This window comes from Cucurbita pepo, chromosome LG12 (assembly GCF_002806865.2).
Source record: "Cucurbita pepo subsp. pepo cultivar mu-cu-16 chromosome LG12, ASM280686v2, whole genome shotgun sequence".
In the NCBI taxonomy this organism is placed as follows: domain Eukaryota; kingdom Viridiplantae; phylum Streptophyta; class Magnoliopsida; order Cucurbitales; family Cucurbitaceae; genus Cucurbita; species Cucurbita pepo.
The window spans coordinates 4,044,874-4,069,670 of NC_036649.1; the positions used below are offsets into that span (position 1 = coordinate 4,044,874).

A 24,797-nucleotide genomic window follows, 5' to 3' on the forward strand; every position below is an offset into this window, starting at 1 on the left:
ACAGTCTAATAAAAGTAAACTCCTAAAAATATCACGTCTCCAACTTCCATGGTGGCCTCAGCTCCGCCATCAACCGTACATTGGCGCCTTGCCTTTACCTGAAAAATGTAGGTAGCACGTGGCTTGAGTATTTTATGAAATACTCAGTAAGTCACCCCACTGTTGGGGTTAGGAATGCAAACACATGCAACATATGAGCGGGACCTAACTTTTCATAAACTTTTCATAGCCTTGGGCGCTTTTCTATTCCGGGTAGGGTTGGATGTGTGGTACTCCTTCACACATGGCCCATGTACGTGTACATGAACCCACCAGGCGGGCTCTTATACGTACCCCCTGGGCCTGACTTGGTCGGGCACAACGTGTTACACGTAGCCGGACACCACAGAACAGAAAAGGGTCCGCATGATATCATGGCGAACATAAATATCGTATTTCATTCTTTCGTATCATAAAGGGGAAGAATCCCGATGCACGTGACATACATATATGCATGAGGTCCCTTAACATATTTAACATGGCATTACATAAGCAGTGCTAACATCGCATTTACGTTTCTTACATCACATGGCATCTCACATGACTTACATTACATAGCATATTACATAAACATTCCAGTTGCATAAACATCTCATGACATGACTCGATTATTCTACGTGTATCTATGACATCGATCAACATATTCATGGCATATAATACTAACATCTCATTCATGACTTCACATAACATAAACAGTCAACCGTCAACATAATTCATACATAACATAACATAGACAATCGACAGTCAACACAATCTATACATCACATAATCATATCACATAAATATGGTGCATGCAGGGGCCACAGGGCACGTACCATCATACAACATGTAGTAAGCTAACTCCAACAGTAAGGTCACTTACCTCGATGGTCTTAGTTGAAGTCACTCTCAACGATCTAGTCCCAGCGGTTAAATATGCCCTATGATAACCACATAAGAATTTAGAACCTTTCATAAGGTACCCTAGCTAAACCTCATGCTATTTATCAAAATAAACCCTTGACCTAATCTGTCTTTAACGTTTAAGGACCATACTGACCTCGGATTGTAAAACTAAGGGCAGAAACCTTGGAATCGATATATTATAGTGATACCGATTCACCAAGCCGAGTTGCCGAGCCGACCAATTAAGCCGCCAAGCTGAGCTACGGGATTTGACGGAGCCGAGCCGCCGTACACATCAAGCCGAGCCGAGAGCACCCGTGCGGAGCTGAGACCAAGGCTGCAGCATGCGTCCGCGTTGGGCCGAAACGCACAAGGCCTGCATTCGTTCCGTGGGCTGGTCTAGAGGCCGAACTTGAACCCGACCCATTTTCCTTCATCTTCCTTACCCAAAATCTCGCGAAAACCCTAATCGTCGCTGCGCCGCCAACGACGACGTCACAACCCCGATTCCGATGATGCGATGACACCCCTCGCCTATTCCGACCGACGCGCAACGGTATTCAACACCGATAGCCTCGGTCGATTCTCCCTCCGACCACTCACCGAAGAAAACCCGGCGAACCACCCCACACATTTTTCCTANTTTATCAAAATAAACCCTTGACCTAATCTGTCTTTAACGTTTAAGGACCATACTGACCTCGGATTGTAAAACTAAGGGCAGAAACCTTGGAATCGATATATTATAGTGATACCGATTCACCAAGCCGAGTTGCCGAGCCGACCAATTAAGCCGCCAAGCTGAGCTACGGGATTTGACGGAGCCGAGCCGCCGTACACATCAAGCCGAGCCGAGAGCACCCGTGCGGAGCTGAGACCAAGGCTGCAGCATGCGTCCGCGTTGGGCCGAAACGCACAAGGCCTGCATTCGTTCCGTGGGCTGGTCTAGAGGCCGAACTTGAACCCGACCCATTTTCCTTCATCTTCCTTACCCAAAATCTCGCGAAAACCCTAATCGTCGCTGCGCCGCCAACGACGACGTCACAACCCCGATTCCGATGATGCGATGACACCCCTCGCCTATTCCGACCGACGCGCAACGGTATTCAACACCGATAGCCTCGGTCGATTCTCCCTCCGACCACTCACCGAAGAAAACCCGGCGAACCACCCCACACATTTTTCCTAGCTAACCCTCTCGATTTTCCTGTACTCTCAGACACCCTCGAGAACTCGAAACGTTTGGAGAGTCAAAGTCATTTCCAAGGAAGGAGGAGAGATGAATATGGGAATGTAAAAGATCTTTATGACTTTTCCATTAAGGTAGTAATTTCCTTGTTAGAAATCGCACCCTTTTCCAGCGAGAATAAATGCTGGCATAATATCATGTCATTTATAGAAATAAAAATAAAATCTTAACCAAATAAGGCAAAAAAATGGAAAAATCTGAATCGTTACATGCTCCCACTTGGTTGTATTCTCCAACTGTAGGGATCAAAGGGCTCTAGTTCCTTTTCATCAGCAAGAGATAGTGTAATGAAGGTTATCTGGTACTCTGATAGTACTGGAAGATCTTCTCAACACCGGTTCAGGTGTCACTTGCTCTACCGCTGGTTCCTCTACAACAACCTCAGGAGTTTCTTGAGTATCTGCTACAACATCACTAGGTGATTTTATTCACAACTCAACCTCAACCCCCACTTGCTTCGTTGTCTTAGAACCTTGCTCCACATCTGGTTTNCAACACCGGTTCAGGTGTCACTTGCTCTACCGCTGGTTCCTCTACAACAACCTCAGGAGTTTCTTGAGTATCTGCTACAACATCACTAGGTGATTTTATTCACAACTCAACCTCAACCCCCACTTGCTTCGTTGTCTTAGAACCTTGCTCCACATCTGGTTTTTCAGCAGTAGTCTCAGGAGTTTCATGAGTATCTGCTACAACATAATAAGTGAGTTTCCCTGCAACTCAAGCTCAACTCCCACTTGCTTCGTGGTTTTCGAACCTTTCTCCACATCTGTATGGATCATTTCCAACGGCACTTTCATTTGTTCTCTGGCAATTCTTGTGAAGCTAACTCGTTTCTGCTTGCTCATAACGTAGTTCTCACAACGACCCACGTCAATAGATTTCAGACCTTATAAAACTCCTTTCACAGCCAGCATCTTCATTCCTTTCACGCTCATATGTCCAAGTCTATTGTGCCATAGACTTGAATTTGAAGCAATCTCAGCAACAACAGCCATGTTCATACACCTTGTAGTGGTTTATAAAGTTCTAGATTTTATGTCACGTGCTACCACCATAGCACCCTTCATAATCTTCCATGAACTCTTCCCTAACTTTGTTGCATAACCTGTGTTGTCCAACTGACTAATAGAGATCAGGTTCTTATTGAGACTAGTAATATATCTGATATCCTTTAATGTCCACTGATTTCCTATCAGAGTTTTTATGCAGACATCCTCTTTTCTTTTAATCTCCAAATCTTTGTTGTCAGCAAGATACACCTTCTCGAAATCTCCAAACATGAAATTATGGAACAACTCTTTATTTGGAGACGAATGAAAAGATGCACTTGAATCCAAAATCTAGGATTCAATTGAACTGTCCATGCTAAGGATTAGATCATCCTCAATGTCTCCTGGTAAATTTATAGAATCATCATCATCTCCAAATTTGTGATTCTGCTTCCTCTTTGGTCTTGTACAATCTGTCGAGATTTGTGATTCTGCTTCCTCTTTGGTCTTGTACAATCTGTCCGAAAGTGGTCTTTTTCTCCACAATTCCAACATGTTACGTTTGGTCTATTTGAAGATTTTTCTCAGTTTTTTTTTTATTTTGATCGCCCTTTGTTTGGGTCATTCGGTTTACTTCTTTCCCGTTGGTCAACACTGAGAGCACTACAGATGAATTTCAAATTTCTCATTTGCGAATACTTTCGCTGAGAACTCCATCTCGAATTTCATCAAACTTCCGTTTATCAAATTCTCGGGAACTGCTGATTGTGACAACAATAGTATTCCATGACTCGAGTAAAGATAACATCAAAATCAATGCTTTAATTTCATCCTCGAAATTAATTTTCACCGAACTCAATTGACTTACGATCATATTGAATTCATTTATATGATCAACAACAGATCCACTTTCAGACAATTGTAAATTGAACGATCTCCCTAACAAATACACTTTGTTCATAGCCGACGGTTTTTCATACATATTCGACAACGTTTTCAACAGATCTGACGTTGTCTTCTCCTTGATGATATTGAATGCCACGTTTCTGGATAGCGTCAACCGGATCAACCCTAACGCTTGTCGATCCCTAAGCTTCCACTCTTCTATGGTCATGGTATCCGGCTTCACCCCCAACAGGGGTTCGTGAAGATCTTTTTGGTACAGATAATCTTCAATCTGCATCTTCTAGAAATCGAAATTGGATCCATCCAACTTCTCAATTCCAATCTTTAAACTTCCCATCTTCACAGATTGTGGTGAATTTCACCTAGCTTTGATACCAGTTGTTAGGATCACACAACAACGCACACACTCGATCTAGATGAACACAAAGAACAGGAGAGAGAAAATGTAAGGAGAACTCTGGCTAAAAGATTTGTATTGATGACTCCAAGTATGTACGTAAGAGAGAATACAGAGAATACAGAAAGTACACTTTCAAAGTTCGGCATGAGTGGATATATATATGGTTCAGCTTACTATATATAGTTTTACCAGATATAACCATGTACTATATATAACTATCTACCATATATAGCTTTACCAGATATAGCTTTTTATTATAATTTATTTATAACAATTTACTTTATATCATTTACCATATATAGCTTTACTATGTATAAACGTTGACTAAACTATAAATAAGCAGCAGGCTCCATAACCTAACAAGTCCAGCCTGCTAAACCGAGGCCCAAAACTCATCTCGACCCAATAGCCAGCGACCCGCGAACCACGACCCAAACCGAACTTTGTCCCGTGCCTCGACCCGAGACACCTATGTTGTCGTGGCCCGCTCAAATGTCGCCACGTCTCAAGCCGCGATGCAAGAAGCCCTTCAGCTTGAGTGGCTTGGACGATGCAGAGGCTTGCGGCAGTGGGCTGTGGGCGGCGGCTTCCCGGCTGCTTTCCAGCGTATTTTCTGGTGACTGTTTCGGTGGCTTTTCCAGCGGCTTCTTGGCTTGCCATATTTAGCATGGTTTCCACCATTCCAACCCTGCCAAACCTATTTTCGGCCCTAGTTAAGGTAATTGAGGCCGTTTTAGAGTCGTATTTCACTTTTTTAGTTGAATTATTAATTAAAATGTGAAATACTAATGAAATGTGATGAACGATGCGATAGGAAACGAACCCCGACAACCTTTGGAGTAGCTCACGAGGAACGGGAGCTTACGTTAATTAAATTAGGGAGTACTCCGACTAAGGCCAACCAAGTAATTGAATATGTTACAATTTAGGATGTATGAGCTGTGATGATGTATGAGTTACGAGATGTATGAATGGTATTGTATGATGTTGTATACTAGTATATGATGATGTATGAGCTATGATAATGTGTGAGTGATGATGTTGTACGAGCTACGTCGTATGATGCCATAGACTAATATGATGATGAATGAGTTATGATGCTTGAGTTGTGATGCATGATGATGTACGTTAATTATGATGCATGACGTACATATTATGTTTGATGCACGTGATGGCTTATGATTAGTATGATGTTTGCATGACGTTTTGCTTAATATGATGATGTTTTTCATATTGAGCATGCTAGGATGATGAGTGTCATATTGCATCATTTAAGATCGACCTGGACACAACCCTAAGAGCATGAAAATAATATTAATATAAATATCCACTAAGGGAGAGATGAGACTAAAGGGTTGTATTTTCATAAACATAGGGCTACTTTCCCTATAGATAGAGTGTGGACACTAGGGGGTTCCACTGACCAGACGTTGCTACAGATTAGTGACCAGAGAGAGTCTAGGGGGTGTGCGATCTCACCTGGGGACTCACACTCGCACAGAGAGGGTCTAGGGGGTGTGCAATCCCACTTGGGGACTCACACTCGCACGTGTGGGTCGTGTGTAGGGAAGTATTAAACATCCATAGTTGTCCAAGACTAGTAGGGGTAATGATAGTAGAGATAGGTCCCAAGAGCATGATTGCATGTGTTTGCATTTATGTAGCCCCTATAATAGGGCTAGTTACTAGTTACTAGTATTCTTTGAAATACTCGGATCGTGTGCTACATCATTCCACATCATTTTTAAGGTAAAGGCACATGTACGGAGGACAACAACATCGCGAACAGAGACTATGACACATACAGGGACACATATTTAAATTTATAGTCTTAGATTAGATTGGTTGTTTTGCATCTCATTGTTTTAAATTATTTTGTATTTATTTTTAATATCTCTAAATGTTAGTATTTCATATTTAAAGGAGATGGTTTTAAATATTTTTGACATTTATACGATGAAATTTTCTTTTAAGAGTATTTAAAGAAGATGGTTTTAAATATTTTCGACCTTTATACGATGAAATTTTCTTTTTAGTAGAGTATGAAACATTAGTAGACACTTAGCAAGTGGAAATTTTTAACTCATTTCTTTATTTTTTATTATTTTTTATTTATTATTATTATTATTAAATTTTTTTTTTTTTGGTCTATATATAGACCTCATGTACAACATTAATAGATAGACCCAAAATTTGGTTTAGAAGATGATAAGGAATGTGGCTGCTTTGTTGCCATGACGATGGGTTTGGTCGGGGCTCAGCTCGAGGTTGAGTTTGAGAAGATCAACATACAGTCGCCAATTTCCATATATTACATTCATTTGGTTAACGATCTAAGCATACTCGACTTCCAGTCGAAGGACAATGATTTGAAAATTCATCATTTGCCTATTTGGAGAGATGATTGCCATTTTGGGTTTAAGGTTAACGTTTAGAGAACAACCCTCTTCTGGTGCAAAGTGGATAGGCCAGATGCATACGTCTCTTTCGCATGCTTATGGCATGAGAAGAACCACACATAGCTTTGTGATAGATGCCGAGATCAAAATATAAGAACTTGGAAAAGCTAAAGATGATGAAATTTACTTGAGAAACAATCCATCTAACCTTTATTATTAATTCATTTTATTCTTGACTTATACCTGAACAAATGAAAATATGAACAAATGAAAATATACACCAGATACTTGAAGAATGAGCAACCTTGTTGATTTTATTTTATTTATTTATTTATTTTATTATTTTTTTTTTTTTTTATAAATATATTTGATAACTAATTTTAGTCACTTCTCTAAAATTTAACAAAATTTGAAACTCAAAATTAGGAAAAAAAAATTAGAAAAAATAAAGGTAATAATATATTAATATAGTTAAAATAATGTATTTTTTCACTTATGCTAAATCCACCCCATCAAACATCTGTAAATAAGCTTAACAAGTAAATAAGTTTCCATCAAATAAGTATAACATCGGTATTTTTTTTTTTATACGGGTGTGAAAATTTTACGTAATGGACTAAAACAGACAATATACACTAGTGGTGGACTTGGGTTGTTACAAATGGTATTAGAGTGATGTGAAAATCTACAAATGGTATTAGAGTGATGTGAAAATCTACAAATGGTATTAGAGTGATGTGAAAATCTCTCCCGGGTAAAGACACTTCGACATTTGGTTCTAAAGCCGTGAAGACAGGTTCTAAAGCCGTGAAGACAGGTTCTAAAGCCGTGAAGACAGGTTCTAAAGCCGTGAAGACAGGTTCTAAAGCCGTGAAGACAGGTTCTAAAGCCGTGAAGACAGGTTCTAAAGCCGTGAAGACAGGTTCTAAAGCCGTGAAGACAGGTTCTAAAGCCGTGAAGACAGGTTCTAAAGCCGTGAAGACAGGTTCTAAAGCCGTGAAGACAGGTTCTAAAGCCGTGAAGACAGGTTCTAAAGCCGTGAAGACAGGTTCTAAAGCCGTGAAGACAGGTTCTAAAGCCGTGAAGACAGGTTCTAAAGCCGTGAAGACAGGTTCTAAAGCCGTGAAGACAGGTTCTAAAGCTGTGATAGTAAAGACGTTTGCTATTACAAATGGTCAGTCTAACTTACTTAAAATTCTATTTTACTCTTGCTTAAAACTCTCTCAAGCGAGGACAAACTACCATAAAATAAAACCCTCTCACACTCCACACTATCTAGACAACCTCTTTGTGACCGCATAGATTATCTGGCACACGACCGTTTGAGGTAAATTACCTATGTAGTCCTTCGTTCCCTCTTAGGATGGGTTTACGAAGTCACACCCCAGACCTTAAACCATTTCTTCACATGATAGTAACTTCTTTAAGTAGGCTCAATGTGCTATCCTATCTGAAATTCGTCAACTAGCTATGACACTACTAAGTTTGCCCTTGATCACTAGATAGTGTTAATGAGGTACCAAATGAAATAGGAATTAATTTAACTCTTAACCATACCATACCATTCACATTGCTAGTAGCTCGACTAGTTTCTTTGCCTATTATGGTTCTAGGAAGAATTACCATCTACACCTATATGGGATACTCGGTCTATAGGAAATGTTCCAACCTAGATCAATATTTTAGCGTACTACTCTTAACTCAATACAACTATGCATGCTTTAGACTATGCATGCTTTATTAGGGAGAGAACCGAACAAATAATTTGTCCAACTATGCATTCTTTAGACTATGCATGCTTTATTAGGGAGTAATTCGTCCAACTATGCATGCTTTATTAGGGAGAGAACCGAACAAATAACTCGTCGGAGATAACATTCGCATATATCACATTCTCAAAAAATGGAGGAGAAAGAAGGTTTATCAAACTCCCATCTTACAATCTTAAACTTGAATACAATTATTACTCAGATCCTTCTCAAGGGACCTCTTTCTTTTGCATTCCATTGTTCAGTTCTTCACTTTGATGTGTAGCTTATCTGTGAAACAAATACAAATACAATAATCAATCAATCAATTAATTATTAAGAGAAAATAAAAATGATTTAAAAAGGAAAAGAGCATACCAGCGGCTTCTTTCTCATCACAATCTTCATCGCACTTAACTTCGCAGAAGCTTTGGCCATTGCCCTTTTCAAGGCATTCCTTCTCGCATTTTTCGTAGCATAACCTATACTTGGCTTCAAATTTAGCCTCATATTTGGCCTCCTTCGCGCTTTCAGTGGCACTCGAAGCCTGCAATGCAGCCACCACCACAACGCACACCAACAACACTGCAATCATCTTCTTCGCCATTTTATTTTATTTTATTTTATGCTTTTTCTTCTGCCTTTCCAATGCTTCTTTTTGCGAGTGGATGAATGTTTCAAAAGCTTAGCAACCCTTTTATAAGCTTCTACCAAACCTAAATTTAGATCAACACCCTTATTTTCGGCCATANGGTTCTAAAGCCGTGAAGACAGGTTCTAAAGCCGTGAAGACAGGTTCTAAAGCCGTGAAGACAGGTTCTAAAGCCGTGAAGACAGGTTCTAAAGCTGTGATAGTAAAGACGTTTGCTATTACAAATGGTCAGTCTAACTTACTTAAAATTCTATTTTACTCTTGCTTAAAACTCTCTCAAGCGAGGACAAACTACCATAAAATAAAACCCTCTCACACTCCACACTATCTAGACAACCTCTTTGTGACCGCATAGATTATCTGGCACACGACCGTTTGAGGTAAATTACCTATGTAGTCCTTCGTTCCCTCTTAGGATGGGTTTACGAAGTCACACCCCAGACCTTAAACCATTTCTTCACATGATAGTAACTTCTTTAAGTAGGCTCAATGTGCTATCCTATCTGAAATTCGTCAACTAGCTATGACACTACTAAGTTTGCCCTTGATCACTAGATAGTGTTAATGAGGTACCAAATGAAATAGGAATTAATTTAACTCTTAACCATACCATACCATTCACATTGCTAGTAGCTCGACTAGTTTCTTTGCCTATTATGGTTCTAGGAAGAATTACCATCTACACCTATATGGGATACTCGGTCTATAGGAAATGTTCCAACCTAGATCAATATTTTAGCGTACTACTCTTAACTCAATACAACTATGCATGCTTTAGACTATGCATGCTTTATTAGGGAGAGAACCGAACAAATAATTTGTCCAACTATGCATTCTTTAGACTATGCATGCTTTATTAGGGAGTAATTCGTCCAACTATGCATGCTTTATTAGGGAGAGAACCGAACAAATAACTCGTCGGAGATAACATTCGCATATATCACATTCTCAAAAAATGGAGGAGAAAGAAGGTTTATCAAACTCCCATCTTACAATCTTAAACTTGAATACAATTATTACTCAGATCCTTCTCAAGGGACCTCTTTCTTTTGCATTCCATTGTTCAGTTCTTCACTTTGATGTGTAGCTTATCTGTGAAACAAATACAAATACAATAATCAATCAATCAATTAATTATTAAGAGAAAATAAAAATGATTTAAAAAGGAAAAGAGCATACCAGCGGCTTCTTTCTCATCACAATCTTCATCGCACTTAACTTCGCAGAAGCTTTGGCCATTGCCCTTTTCAAGGCATTCCTTCTCGCATTTTTCGTAGCATAACCTATACTTGGCTTCAAATTTAGCCTCATATTTGGCCTCCTTCGCGCTTTCAGTGGCACTCGAAACCTGCAATGCACCCACCACCACAATGCACACCAACAACACTGCAATCATCTTCTTCGCCATTTTATTTTATTTTATGCTTTTTCTTCTGCCTTTCCAATGCTTCTTTTTGCGAGTGGATGAATGTTTCAAAAGCTTAGCAACCCTTTTATAAGCTTCTACCAAACCTAAATTTAGATCAACACCCTTATTTTCGGCCATATATTTGGTTCCCTAATACAACAACAAATTCTATGCCTTTCATTTATAACAAATACTAATCGTAATCAACCAAATTTCCTCTCAAATCTCCGAACTTATGTCACCAAATAAATACCCAACTCCAAATCTTACGTATTAGAAATGTAATTCACTCAAAAGTATATGAAAACATAATAGTGGGCAAAAAGTGCGAGAACGTTCTCTGGATTCCGTTCTCTGGATTCCGTTCTCTGGATTCCGTTCTCTGGATTCCGAAGGGGTGGATTGTGGGACTTGTAAGATCCCATTGGTTGGAGAGAAGGGAGAAGGGGTGAATTGTGGGACTTGTGAGATCCCACATTGGTTGGAGAGAAGGGGTGAATTGTGGGACTTGTGAGATCCCACATTAGTTGGAGAGGAGAACGAAACGGATTGTGAGATCCAACGGAGAGGAGAACGAAACACCCTTGTAAAGGTGTGGAAACCTCTCCCTAGTAAACCTATTTTTAAAACCTCGAGGAAATTCCCTTATAAGNATTTGCTTGAAGGTTACATTTACGGGCTAATTATGGTTGTAATATATGAAAGTTACTAACTCTTGGAATGTCTCATGTAAGTTTGAGACTATATAAAACCATGTACTTTATCTTGGTAAAGTAGACTTGGAAAATGGAGTAAAAAGATCATTTTTTTTTTCCTTTGACCAATGACTTAATTTCTTTGGAATTCTATATAATTTAGATTGAATGTTTAGAATCATTCAAACTAGACGATCTTGCTTGTGGAGTGATTTGAATATCAAACAACTGTTCTTACCTTGAGATACCTTCAACAAGTTAATTCGAATCTTACTTCTCTTGTAGTGATTCCTTATAATCCGGACTATGTCAGCCAAGTAAGTGACTCCACTATCAATTTGGTTGGAAGAATTGCTTTATGTATGATGACACGTGCCTAGTGGTCCCTGCACGTGTCACTACAAGAAATGGTACATTTAATAGCATTTCCTTATAGCCTTTTTCACATGACGCTATAAAAGTCCTTACAAAAAAAACACAGGTCGGCTCAACAAAATTTCATTTTAGGGCTCTTTTTATTATTTTTATTTGTCATTCATTTTCTATTTCGTTGCTCCTTCCTTCAAGCTGTCCAGCCCATTTTTATTTTAACAATTTGGATTGCATTTCTTTTTTACAAAATTTCAAAACCCTAATCGACCATGTCAGTACGAGCTAGAGAGCGAAGGAAAGTGCAAAGGGAATAAAGGAGAAGACGGAGGATATGGCGAAGGAGGGGTCGAAGAAGGCGACGGAGACGGTGCAGAATATTGGGGAGAAGGCGAAGAGGACGGTGGAAGGGAAATGGGAGGCGGCGAAGGATACAACGTAGAAGATAAAGGAGAGGTTTGTAGGGTCAGATGAAGATGAGGGGGAAGAAGGGAGAGGGGGGAAGAAGTTGGATGATTGAAATAATGGGTGGAGTTCCTTATAGTTGCATCAATGAAATTTCATGTTGTTTTAGGCTTTTGATCCAAAGATGTTCAATGTGTTTGTGGGAACTGTGGAATAAGGTAGATATTTGAAGGAAATTTGTTTTGTTATGCTCTTTTTAAGTGTCTATGAATTTAAACATAAAGGAATTTATTTCGGGTATATACATTCAGTCGAGATTTGTTGCTCTTTCGGCCAAGAGCTTTGATATGTGTTGTCCACTTCAAAGGGCAAAGTGAGATGAACCAGTATTTTTCTTTTCAATTTTTTCATGGTTTACTTCTTTCTTCTTTTTTTTTTTTAGTTTTTATGGCTTTCTTTCTCTGTCTTTTAGCTTTAATAACGGTGGCTCTAAATCATTTTGAACCCCATTTTCTTTGATTTGGCTTTCTGGGGGTTGGAATCTCTGTCGAAAATTTGTGTTTTGAGCTTAATTTGTGGAAGGGTTTTGATTGATAAGGCTTCTGGTGGGTAGAGTCTAAGTGGGTTGCTTCGATTTTGTGCCATGGTTGTGATTGAAGAGGGAAAATTGTAATGGAGGAGTGTCAGTTGAAAAGAGTTAAGGGATTGGTCACATTGTGCCTAAAAATGAGACGTTTGGCCATTTGATTGAAGAACATGGACGTGAGAGTAGCTCGTGCTCTAATTTTCTTACTTCAGAGACCACAGGGATTGAGGAGCACAGTCATAGCGGCTATGAGGACTCATCTTCCCCTTCTTCATTGAGTTGGTCCACTCGAAAAGCTGACGGACCCGATTGTATTAGACTTAATGTTCCTGATAAAGTAGAAAAAATTATGTTGTTAATAGCAAGTTGGAGAAGAAAGTATCTTCATCATCAGGTAATTTTAATCCTCTTTCCTTTATGCGGTTTCTCCATATAAATTGTATTCATCTTTTAATGGTGTGTGGGGCTATAGAGATTGAGATGATGAAGGAAAGATTTTCTAAACTGCTGCTTAGAGAAGATATGTTAAGTTGCGGAAATGGGGTTCGTACGACATTGGCTATATCTAATGCCATTACAAATATTTGTGATATGCTTTGTCTCTTTTACACCATTGTCTAATAATCTATCTAGGATTGGCATTGGTTACTGTGTCTAATGATGATTCCCTTCCCCATTGTTTTGTTATAGCCACTCTGTTTAGGCAATTGTGGCGATTAGAACCTATTCCCCCAACAGATTAGAACCTATTCCTCAACAAAAGAAAGTGTTAGGTGGAGCCTGCTTCTTATTTATAGCTTGGTCAACGGTTATATCCGGTAAAGCTATATTTGGTAAAGCTATATCCGGTAAAACTATATATGGTAAATAGTTATATATAGTAGATTGCTAAATCTGGTAAAGCTATATATAGTAAACTAAACCATATATATATCCGGTCCGGTAGAGCTTTTAAAATGTACTTTCTATTCTCTGTACTCTCTCTTGTTGTACATACCTGAAGTCATCAATAAAAAAAATTCTTTTAGCCAGAGTTCTCCTTGCAATTTTCTCTATCCTGTTCTTTGTGTTCATCTAGATCGAGCGTGTGCGTTGTTGTGCGATTCTAACAACTAGTATCAGAGCTAACGACTGGTATCAGAGTCAGGCGGAAGTCAGAGCTAGGCGGAACTCACCACGATCTGTGAAGATGGAAAGTTCAAAGATTNGAGGTGAAGCAAGTGGGAGTTGAGGTTGAGTTGCTGAAAGATTCACATAGTGATGTTGTAGTAGATACTCAAGAAACTCCTGAGACTCATGCAGTTGGTNAGCCTTAGGGCTGATCCCGTTGATGCTATCCAGAAACGTGGCGTTCAACATTATCAAGGAGAAGACAACATCAGGTCTGTGAAGACGCTGTCGNAAACCTCAATTGGTATGGTGCAGTGAAGACATTCATGATCGTTTGAGAGTGAAATTCTTGGTTGACTGAATCAGTCTACAAGTGGGAGAATTGTTAGGTTATGGAGCCTGCCCCTTATTTATAGCTTGGTCCGGTTATATCCGGTGNTGTATTTGATGCGGAGATTGTTATGAGTCCTTGTGAGAATTGCATTATANATCCGGTAAAGCTATATATGGTAAATAGCTATATATAGTAGATTGCTAAATCTGATAAATCTATATATAGTAAACTAAACCATATATATATCCCGTCCGGTAGAGGTTTGAAAATGTACTTTCTATTCTATGTACTCTCTTGTTGTACATACCTGAAGTCATAAGAAAGAAAAATTCTTTTAGCCAGAGTTTTCCTTGCAATTTTCTCTATCCTGTTCTTTGTGTTCATCTAGATCGAGCGTGTGCGTTGTTGTACGATCCTAACAACTGGTATCAGAGCTAACGACTGGTATCGATCCCAACAGAAGTGCTCGGCTTCTTTGTGTTAGCAATCATTGACGCCTACTTGGAAGGCAAGCTAGAGGTACTGGATATGGATAACTTCAAACAGGTTTTTTTTATGGCCGTATGGGTTTTGGGAAAATAAACTTTTTGCAGGAAGTATTAGATAGTTTTGAAGTTTTCCTAAACCTTAAACTCTCCTCACGTCGTTGAAGGAAGCTCTGGATTCGACCAAGGAGTTGCTTAGACTTGGGAGCAAGGGGAGCAAGGTTTGTTTGGTGCGTTTTCTCTACTTTTTGTGTGCTATCTGTTTAATTAGCGCAGTCTGCCCTACAATGTTGTGAGTTGATGAATTTCGTTATGATTTAGTGTTGAACAAGTTTGGGCAAAGATCTGGTTTGGGGCTTGAAGGAGCTGCTTTGGCAGCTTCTATTTAATCGTAGATAGTTTTTTTGGTTGTGGTCGTTCACATGCTTAAGTCTCATAAATGTAAGCTCACATGGAAAGGATTCTCTTTGAAGCTTTTATGCAATGTATTATTCTAATTCACTTTGACTTCGACTTCGAACTTTATTTGGACTCAAATCTTCCTATATTGTGATAACTTTATTTGAAATTTTAAATGCATCATCACCTACTTTAGTTGATGTAGGTGGACAAGAGCTTGGAGGAATGCATTATGTCACATTATTTGTCGAAGTAAGAATCTTTCTTATCGATGTAACCTATAACCTGTATAGCAACTGTAAGAGTAAGTGCACTATCTCTCATTGAAGTGTTGTGATATTGTGGCTAAGTTGCATGGTTGAACTTGTTTTCATTAGTTGTCTTGTTGTGGTATTATTTCTATTTTTCGTAAAATGATTGTCGTTCAAACATTCAGCCAAGACACAAGACCTCCAAAACCATATGTTTTCTTATCCTATTGCTTGTTTTTTCTCTATGTAATTATTACTCTTTTAAATTCTCATATTCCAACCCCATCCCTAGATGAAGCTTGCTGGATTAATTTATGATGGGTTGGAAAAACCTTTTTATTCCTTTTCGTTCCTTAGTATTTTAGTTTTTTTTTATTTTTATTTTGTGTTGTCATATTTTTTAGAATACATTGCATATCATAGGTGATGGTTTTGAGAGCTTGTTTACCGCCCTATGCTGCTTAAAATTCTCTCAAAGTTATGAAATAGAGTAAGGTTAGTCCATTGGAACTTTTTTTTTTGTAGATAGGCCTAGAAAAACTCCTCAGTACTAGAAGGTTAGCACGAGGAAGGAGCGAGAAGCCTATGACCTACACATATAGAGGTACACATGCTACCTTCTTTTTATTGGGTTATTGGTTATTTATAGGAAATGGAAGGTGATAGAAGACTTACAATACAAAGGCATGAAGCAATCCCAGACAATCGAGCATCCATCCAAATAATGGAGAATACTTTATTTTGTATTGTTTGAAGAACTTTTTTATTATACGAAATTACTGAATACTCATTTTGTAATGTAAATAGATGATGAAGTTTCAATTGTGAATGGAAATTACAGTATCTAACTTGCAATGAATTGTTTGTGTGTGGATTTAGTTAAAAATGAATACATGAATAGATTTTTTTTTTATCAAAATATAATTAATGAAATGATAATTAAATAATAAATGATCAAATGACATTGTTAGCATAAGATTAAAGCTATGAATACTATATTATAGCGTTAAAAAAATGTTATAATAAGTTAAAAGATAACATAATATTTTAGCTATATTCAACCTGCTATAGCTTTAATAAAATGCTATGAAATATTTTTATAACAATGTATATAAGCTATAGTTTTATACTATATTATAGCATATATTATAGCTATAAAAAAACTCTATAAAAAGTCCTAGACTTTTAATAACATGGGCTGTCACGACGTACGAAAAATGTTATAAAAAGTCTATGATAGCGTTTTCGTATGTTATTGTATTCATTATTTGTTGTAGTGTGTCATATGTGTGATATGCTTTAATATGTTATGTTATGCTATTATATACTATGATATGCCATAATATGTTTTGAAATAAGGAAATCTATAATGCATAACATCCCTATGCCATGTCAGGTATGAAATCATGTATAAGAATTATGTAAGCATAATTACCAAATTTAATATGTTATGAAAGAATGAAGGTTTGTCTTGCATCATTTATCATTTATTATGCCATGATAAAAAGTATGGGGACCTCATGCATAACTGTGTTCACGTGAATCAGAATACTTCCCCATTATGATGAGTATGAACGTGTATGCTATAAGACTGATTATGACACTTATGTTCGTCATGATGATAAAACGACTGATATTTTCTTTAGGTGTTCGGCAACAACCCGCCAACGAGTGCTAGCCAAGGTGATGTGCGAGCCTTCCTGGTGGGGCCACATTTGCACGTGTGGGCTGTGTTTAGAGAAGTATTACACATCTAATTTAGCTCAAAAATTGGAAAGTCGCCTAAGAGAATGAAAGAATGATAGTTCTTTCAACCATGTTGCATGTGTTTGCATTTCACGAGCCCAATATTAATGATAGTTCCAACCATGTTGCATGTGTTTGCATTTCACGAGCCCAATATTGGGGTCATTTACGGAGTACTTCTTAAAATACTCTCATGGCTTTACTTGGGCTTCCCCAATCCTCAACAATGGATTTTATCGACATGGACATGGTTAAGTTTAGGGCATGGCTCTGATATCATGTTAGAAATCACAACTCTCCACAATAGTATGATATTGTCCACTTTGAGCATAAGTGTGCTCATGCTTTGCTTTGGGCTTCCCAAAATGCCTCGTACCAATGGAGATAATATTCCTCACTTATAAACTCATGATCTTCCACTAAATTAACCAACGTGGGACTCACTCCCAATAATCCTCAACAAATAAAACTTTAAGGAATATTTTGGGAACGACCCTCTGTTGGTGCAAATTTGAGAAGTCAAGTGCCTATATCTCTTTTAATAGCTTTTGGCCCGAGTCAAGAAAAATAGATGACTTTGTAAAAGGTGCAGAAATGGATAAGAAAGAACTTATATTAAGAAAATACATGTAACGACCCTAAATTTCCACATACTCAGAGTCGCTACTAACGTCTCGTGCTTATCTATAATGCGGAAATATAACTCTTACATGAACATAGTTGATAATGTAAACTTCAAAAAAAACGTTTAAAACAACTTCTTCTCTACAAAACACAGCCATGGTCTTACGTGTTTAAATATGAAATACTGAAATTTAGAGAAAACAAAAATAAATACAAAATAATTTAAAACAATGAAATGTAAAACAACCTATTCTAACTTAAGACTAGAAATTTAAATATGAATCTACCCTATGCACGTGCCACAGTCTCTGCTCGCGATGCCGCCGTCCTCCGTACAAGTGCGCCTTGCCTTTACCTGAAAAATGATGTGGCACACGGCCTGAGTATTTCAAAGAATACTCAGTAAGTGGCCCCGCTATAGGGGCCATGCAAATGCAAACACATGCAATCATGATTTAGGGACCTATCTCTAATCATCTTAGGGGTGGCCTCCAGTCTCGGACAAATTGGATGTGTAGTACTTCCCTACACACGACTCACACGTGCGAGTGTGAATCCCCAGGGCGCTCGCACACCCCCTGGACCCTCTGGTCAAGCTAATCTGTAGCGACGTCCGGAGGTCAGCGGAACCCCATAGTGTCATGCACCTCATGAACACCCTCATCTGTGTGCTTTCGCACCTGTGCGCATACGCGCTCATCATACGGTGCGCGTCCGCACTCATCATCTCTAGGGGAAGTAGCCCTATGCTTATGAACATACAATATGCATGAGGTCCCTCTAAATCCATCATAATGTCTCTTCTGACACAACCCTCTAGTCTCATCTCTTTGTTACTCTAGGTAACACATACTCGTGGATATTTATATTAATATCATTTTCACGCTCTAAGGGTTGTGTCCTATGTCGATCTAACGACATGATGCAATATGACACTCATCATCATATAACATGCTCAATATGGAATACATCATCATATTAAGGTAAACGTCACGCAATCATCATACTCATCATATTGCCACAAAGTGCATCAAACATATCAAGTACAACATTCATCAAAATATATATATACGGCGCACATCAAGTATCGTAACCCACACATCATCATAACTCATATACCGCATCGTACGAAATAGTTCATACATCATCGTAACTCATACAATTTTTAGCCTATCCTATACTAAGACCACTTACCTGATTAGCTTATAAGGGTGTCACCAATTCATCCTTAACGAAAGTTTGATTTTTTCCCTTTGTATCCAAGCTAACCTATAAGAATCCATGACATCAATTTCATATTCAATTCTCTGACTCTTACAATGGTTCATGTGCTAAACTTCATGCGAGCATTAAAGACTTTGCATGGATAAAGTTTTGGAACGTTATAATATACATCTAAATATATATACATATTCTATTTATATTAAGATTTCATTTTCTATTTTTTATCTCGAGGGACTACTTTCTTGTCTTCTAATATTCTTTCTATACTTTACTTTTTCTCTCAATTTTTTGTTAAGACATATTCTTGACCAATTTTTGATCGATTCTTACTTAATCAATTTTAATTGATTCTTACCCGGAACTTTTTCTTTTTATTTTTCTATTCCTTCTCTCTGTACTTCCTCCTCTCTTTTTTTCCTTCCCTCTTTATTTATTTTTTTTTTCTTCCTCCTCTCTTTCTTTCCTTCTCTCTTTATTTATTTATTTTTTTTCTTCTTTTAAGTATTTCCTCTTTTTCTTTTCTTTTTTTTCTTTTGAGTTTATTAATAGTATTCTGACTCTGGTCTTCTCTTTCTATTTTTTCTTCCTTCCAAAATCTTTCTTTTATCTTGTTTTTTTTCTTTCATTCGATTATCATTAATTCTTCCTTCCAAATCTTTCTTTTATCTTGTTTTTTTTTTCATCCATTCGATTATCATTAATTCTTTCTTCCAAATCTTTCTTTTATCTTGTTTTCCTTCCCTTTTCTTTTAATTTTGTTATCATTTAAATTCACAGATATCATAGATAAATTTTTCTTACCAAATCTTCCCTTACTTAATTTTTTTTAAACAGAATCTTTTCTTTCTCCCTATCCTGTATTTACTTCTTATCTTCCCTCTTTCTCCCTCTATTTCTCTATTTCTGTATTTAGCCTCAATTATGGTTAATTTTCTATAACCTCATAATCAAAACAGAATCTTTTCTTTCTCTCTGTCTTGTATTTACTTAATCTTTCATTTTTTACCTATGTTCTGTATTTTTTTTTATGGACAGATATTAGACTCAGTGATGGTTAATTTTCTATAACCTGATAACCAAAATCTAAATAAATAGGCAGGGAACAAGAGATCTTATTCTCATTAATTAGATAAAGAAAAAGAAAATCTGATTGGGACAAATGAAAAAGAGATATGAAATATGACTGTAACAAAGCAATATCTCTCTCCAATAATTAAATCTACAACTCTCCTCTCAAATCTGGTTAACCTCTGATGCATCCAGTAGTCTGATTTGAGTTTTTTTTATGGAAGAGTTGGTTGAGGAGAGATAGTTGGGAGAGGGAGGAGGTTAGTGGGGAGTAGGGTAGGGAAAATTATTATTTTAATTATTTAATTTAATTTTTTTTTTTTGGGTCGTTACCATACCAGATGAAATTTATTTGCTTAACTAGATGGAATTTACTTGTGTAACTTTTTAGAATGGATGAGTTTGAAGTGGAATAAAGAAAGTAGAGTTTTGAATTATTTATTTTTATTTTTTATTTATGATAATGTATTTGTTTATCTTGAAAATTTTTAATTAAGAAAAAGAAACGTCTACTAAAATATAAAATTTTAAATTGTAATATTGATTTTAAATTAAAACTAGGAAATTAAATAATATGAATTTTCAACTTAAGTTTCTCCCCGAACAATAAAATAGAAATAGGTAGATTTCGAACTCAAATCGAGAATGGAAAACAAATTTATAACGGTAAGTTCAAATTAATATTTCATATATTAAACGTAAAGAAAATATATATTTAATTTTATGTGTTTAAATAATATATACTGTACCCACCATTAATATATTAAATGATAAAATATTTTATTTTGAATTAAATAAACATTTAATCTCATATTTTTTTCTCTCGACTTTTTCTTCTCCCATGTTTGAGAATTGTCTTTCAAGAGGCTTGTTTGTCCCAAGTGAGATTCATATATTTGAGTCATAGTAAGAAAGATATTATATATGAGATTATATGTTAATAGTTTTCTATATTTTCTGTATCTCCGATCTCGGCACGCTCCCAAAGCACCTGCAAAAGAGAAAAACAAAGAGGATAGAGGAAAGAGAGAGAAGTTGTCGAAGTTTTCGAGCGAGAGTCGCATATGATCATCATGTGAAATATTAATCTTCTCAATAAAAATAGATTAAATATTTCTTGGTCTAGTCTTATACAAACTCATTGTATAGGATACCCCCACTTATATGTCTCCACATGAACGATTTGGATCAAATCATTTGTAACGATTACAAAGTGAACCATATCAATAGTGTTTCCAGGATAAGGCACCAAACCTTATCCATATACTATAAACTCTTTAGGTTATTACTTGAACACGATCCTCTTGTATGTCAACCACATACGGTTCAAGATTACATTAATGACCTTAGATTTTCATACCATGAATGACAATTAAATTACAAATAAAATAATAAAAATTATGGTTAAAAACTAAATAATTAATTATGAGGATTTAGGGCATAAATCCCAACAATCTCCCACTCACTAAAGCTGGTGAGACATGTGTCCTAGGGCATACTCTATACCCAACATGTTCTCCCACTTGCCCTAGAGAAGATGAGACATGTCTCGTAATCCTAGACATTCTAGATGACCCTCAAACACTTTAGTCTAGAGAGACATTTTATATAAATGATTATCCTTAAAAGTCATCTTGGTCACTACCACGATGCTTTCTCTCAATATCATTCTTTATAAATTGATCTTTTATAACTTCTGGATGTTGANGACTCGAGGTCTTGAACAAGGGGCCCCACCCTCTCATTGGCCCGAGAGGGATTCGGTTTGGTGGTTGGACCACAAACCAATTGTTCATTACAGGATCAGTCCCNCCTAGACATTCTAGATGACCCTCAAACACTTTAGTCTAGAGAGACATTTTATATAAATGATTATCCTTAAAAGTCATCTTGGTCACTACCACGATGCTTTCTCTCAATATCATTCTTTATAAATTGATCTTTTATAACTTCTGGATGTTGAACGCCAAAATAATTATATAAATCAAAATAATTATCATTAAAAATCATCTTTGATGTTGAACGCCATGTTTCTGGATAACGTTAACCGGATCAACCCTAATGCTTGTCGATCCTAAAGCTTCCACTATTCTGTGGTCATGGTATCCGGCTTCACCCTAGTAGGGGTTCGTGAAGATCTTTTTGGTACAGATAATCTTCAATCTACATCTCCCAGAAACTGAAATCGGATCCATTGAACTTCTCAATTCCAATCTTTAAACTTTCCATCTTCACAGATCTTGGTGAATTTCGCCTAGCTCTGATACCAATTGTTAAGATCGCAAAACAACGCACACACCCGATCTAGATGAACACAAAGAACAGATAAAGAAAATGCNAAGGTTAATGAGTTTAGCCGGTTAATCTCGGATCGTTGGAGTCGATGATCTGTAGGTCCTNAAAGATTTGTATTGATGACTCCAAGTATATACAGTAAGAGAGAATACAGAGAATCCATAAAAGTATATTTTCAAAGCTAGGCTTGAGTGAATNATATCGGACTAAACCTTAGAACAGTGTGATGAGTGAGTTCGAATTCAAACTAGGGAATATATGCTAAATATGTACGATATATTTAACCGCATTTTGTTTCAATTATGAATTAAACAAAAAGAGAGAATTAGAGATATATAAATAAGATTTAAATATTTTAATTATGAATAGAGATTCATGATCAATACATGCCGGAATTCNTTTACTATTTATGACAATTTACTTTATATGTCATTTACCATATCTAGTTTTACTATGTATAACCGTTCACTAAATTGTAAATAAGTAGCAGGTACAGGTCCAGCCTGCCAAACCGAGTCTCAAACTCATCTCGGCCCAAAAGCCCGCTGTTGGGTTTTACGTCCTACAATTCATAGTTTGTAAACAAAACATATTCTGNTTTTGAGTGTCAAAATTTGGTTTAACCAAACTTGCATGTTTGCCCGATAAACTCAACANAAATCCAATAAACTAAGAACACTCTGGCTATAGTATGATTACTTGAACTATATGTAGAGACATAAGAGTGGATCAAGTTCAAGTATATAGTGAAAATGATCTATAGTACATGGATAAGGCTGAGTACTTTCTTCTCNTAATCCCACAAATTTGAGTGGAATTTTGAGTGTCAAAATTTGGCAATCTCAAATGTGCATGAACATGCAAATATGACTCTATAAATAGAGTGATCAAAGGTACATGAAAATTCTTGTTGAAAAACTTTGAGAAAATCTCTCCAAACTCTCTCTTTAGATATACTAAATTCCTATCAAGTTTAGTAACTCACTCAATTCCACAATCCCGTTCTAAAGCCAGAGAATAGTAGGGAAGACCGTGAGGAAAAAAGAATTTGAGGTTAGTATTCAAACTCATTGAATGCTTTTGAACATGCTAGCTAGTTTACTATAATTGATGTACTTATTGTGCCTAAGATCCAAATTGCTTCCGCATGTGTTATATTAACACCATCACCAGCGACCTGCGAACCACGACCCAAACCGCATTTTGTCCAGTACCTCGACCTGAGACGCCTGTGCTGTCATGGCCCGTTCAGATGACACCACATCTCAAGCGGCGATGCAAAAAGCCCTTCGACTTGAGTGGCTTGGACGACGCGGAGGCTTGCGGTGGTGGGTGGTGGGCGGCGGCTTCCCGACTGCTTTCCAGTGTATTTTCTAGTGACTGTTCCGGTGACTTTTCCGGCGACTCCCCGGCTTGCCATTTTGGCCTGGTTTCCACCGTTCTGACCCTGCCAAACCTATTTTCGGCTCTGGTTAAGATAATTGAGGCCGTTTTAGACTCGTATTTCACATTTTTCACATTTTTAATTGGATTATTAATTAAAATGTGAAATACTAATCAAAGCTTACTTTAATTAAATTAGGAAGTACTTCGGCTAAGGCCAACCAAGTAATTGTATGTGTTACGTAGGGAGTACTTCGGCTAAGGCCAACCAAGTAATTGTATGAGTTACAATTTATGGTGTATGAGCTATGATGATGTATGAGTTATGAGATGTATGAGTTGTGATGATGTTGTATACTAGTATATGATGATGAATGAGTTATGATGCTTGAGTTATGATGCATGATGATGTGCGTAATATATATATATATATATATATATATATATATATATATATATATATATATATTATGATGCATGACGTACATATGATGAGTATGATGTTTGCATGACGTTTTACTTAATATGATGATGTTTTCCATATTGAGTATGATGATGAGTGCCATATGGACACCAAGGGGTGGACACCAAGGGGTTCCACTGACCGGACGTTGCTACAGATTAGTGACCAGAGAGGGTCCAGGGGGTGTGCGAGTCCACCTGGAAACTCACACTCGCACGTGTGGGTCATGTGTAGGGAAGTATTAAACATTCGGTCATGTGTAGGGAAGTATTAAACATTCGGTCATGTGTAGGGAAGTATTAAACATTCGGTCATGTGGAGGGAAGTATTAAACATTCGGTCATGTGGAGGGAAGTATTAAACATTCGGTCATGTGGAGGGAAGTATTAAACATTCGGTCATGTGGAGGGAAGTATTAAACATTCGGTCATGTGGAGGGAAGTATTAAACATTCGGTCATGTGGAGGGAAGTATTAAACATTCGGTCATGTGGAGGGAAGTATTAAACATTCGGTCATGTGGAGGGAAGTATTAAACATTCGGTCATGTGGAGGGAAGTATTAAACATTCGGTCATGTGGAGGGAAGTATTAAACATTCGGTCATGTGGAGGGAAGTATTAAACATTCGGTCATGTGGAGGGAAGTATTAAACATTCGGTCATGTGGAGGGAAGTATTAAAC

At 37.3% G+C, this 24,797-nt stretch overlaps 2 protein-coding genes and 1 long non-coding RNA gene across 8 annotated transcripts; 1 reads left to right on the forward strand and 2 right to left on the reverse strand.

Annotated features, from left to right (window-relative positions):
* Positions 1–8,735: 8,735 nt before the first annotated feature.
* Positions 8,736–9,246, reverse strand: LOC111807814 (major pollen allergen Ole e 6-like). Its single transcript, XM_023693692.1, has 2 exons — positions 8,997–9,246; positions 8,736–8,909 (listed from the first exon to the last, which is right to left on the reverse strand). Exons 1-2 carry the CDS (start codon positions 9,223–9,225, stop codon positions 8,881–8,883), a joined length of 258 nt encoding a protein of 85 aa, XP_023549460.1. The 5' UTR covers positions 9,226–9,246; the 3' UTR covers positions 8,736–8,880.
* A 942-nt stretch (positions 9,247–10,188) lies between these two features.
* Positions 10,189–10,678, reverse strand: LOC111807812 (major pollen allergen Ole e 6-like). Its single transcript, XM_023693689.1, has 2 exons — positions 10,450–10,678; positions 10,189–10,362 (listed from the first exon to the last, which is right to left on the reverse strand). The coding sequence occupies exons 1-2, from the start codon at positions 10,676–10,678 to the stop codon at positions 10,334–10,336; spliced, it is 258 nt and encodes an 85-aa protein (XP_023549457.1). The 3' UTR covers positions 10,189–10,333.
* Positions 10,679–14,637: 3,959 nt separating this feature from the next.
* LOC111807246 lies at positions 14,638–16,171 on the forward strand. Of its 6 annotated transcripts, none has more exons than XR_002816928.1 (3): positions 14,638–14,892; positions 14,984–15,147; positions 15,258–16,171. It is a non-coding gene; the product is annotated as an uncharacterized LOC111807246 (long non-coding RNA). The 6 variants fall into 6 exon arrangements; XR_002816929.1 differs by having other exon boundaries at positions 15,267–16,171; XR_002816931.1 differs by having other exon boundaries at positions 14,984–15,103.
* The last annotated feature ends 8,626 nt before the right edge of the window (positions 16,172–24,797 follow it).

Excerpts from the sequence above, each read along its gene's own strand:
- LOC111807814 (XM_023693692.1), bottom strand. The coding sequence starts at position 9,225 with ATGGCGAAGAAGATGATTGCAGTGTTGTTGGTGTGCGTTGTGGTGGTG. Across the intron at positions 8,910-8,996 it reads TGATGAGAAAGAAGCCGCTG|ATAAGCTACACATCAAAGTG; the intron begins GTATGCTCTTTT and ends TTTGTTTCACAG.
- LOC111807812 (XM_023693689.1), bottom strand. The coding sequence starts at position 10,678 with ATGGCGAAGAAGATGATTGCAGTGTTGTTGGTGTGCATTGTGGTGGTG. Across the intron at positions 10,363-10,449 it reads TGATGAGAAAGAAGCCGCTG|ATAAGCTACACATCAAAGTG; the intron begins GTATGCTCTTTT and ends TTTGTTTCACAG.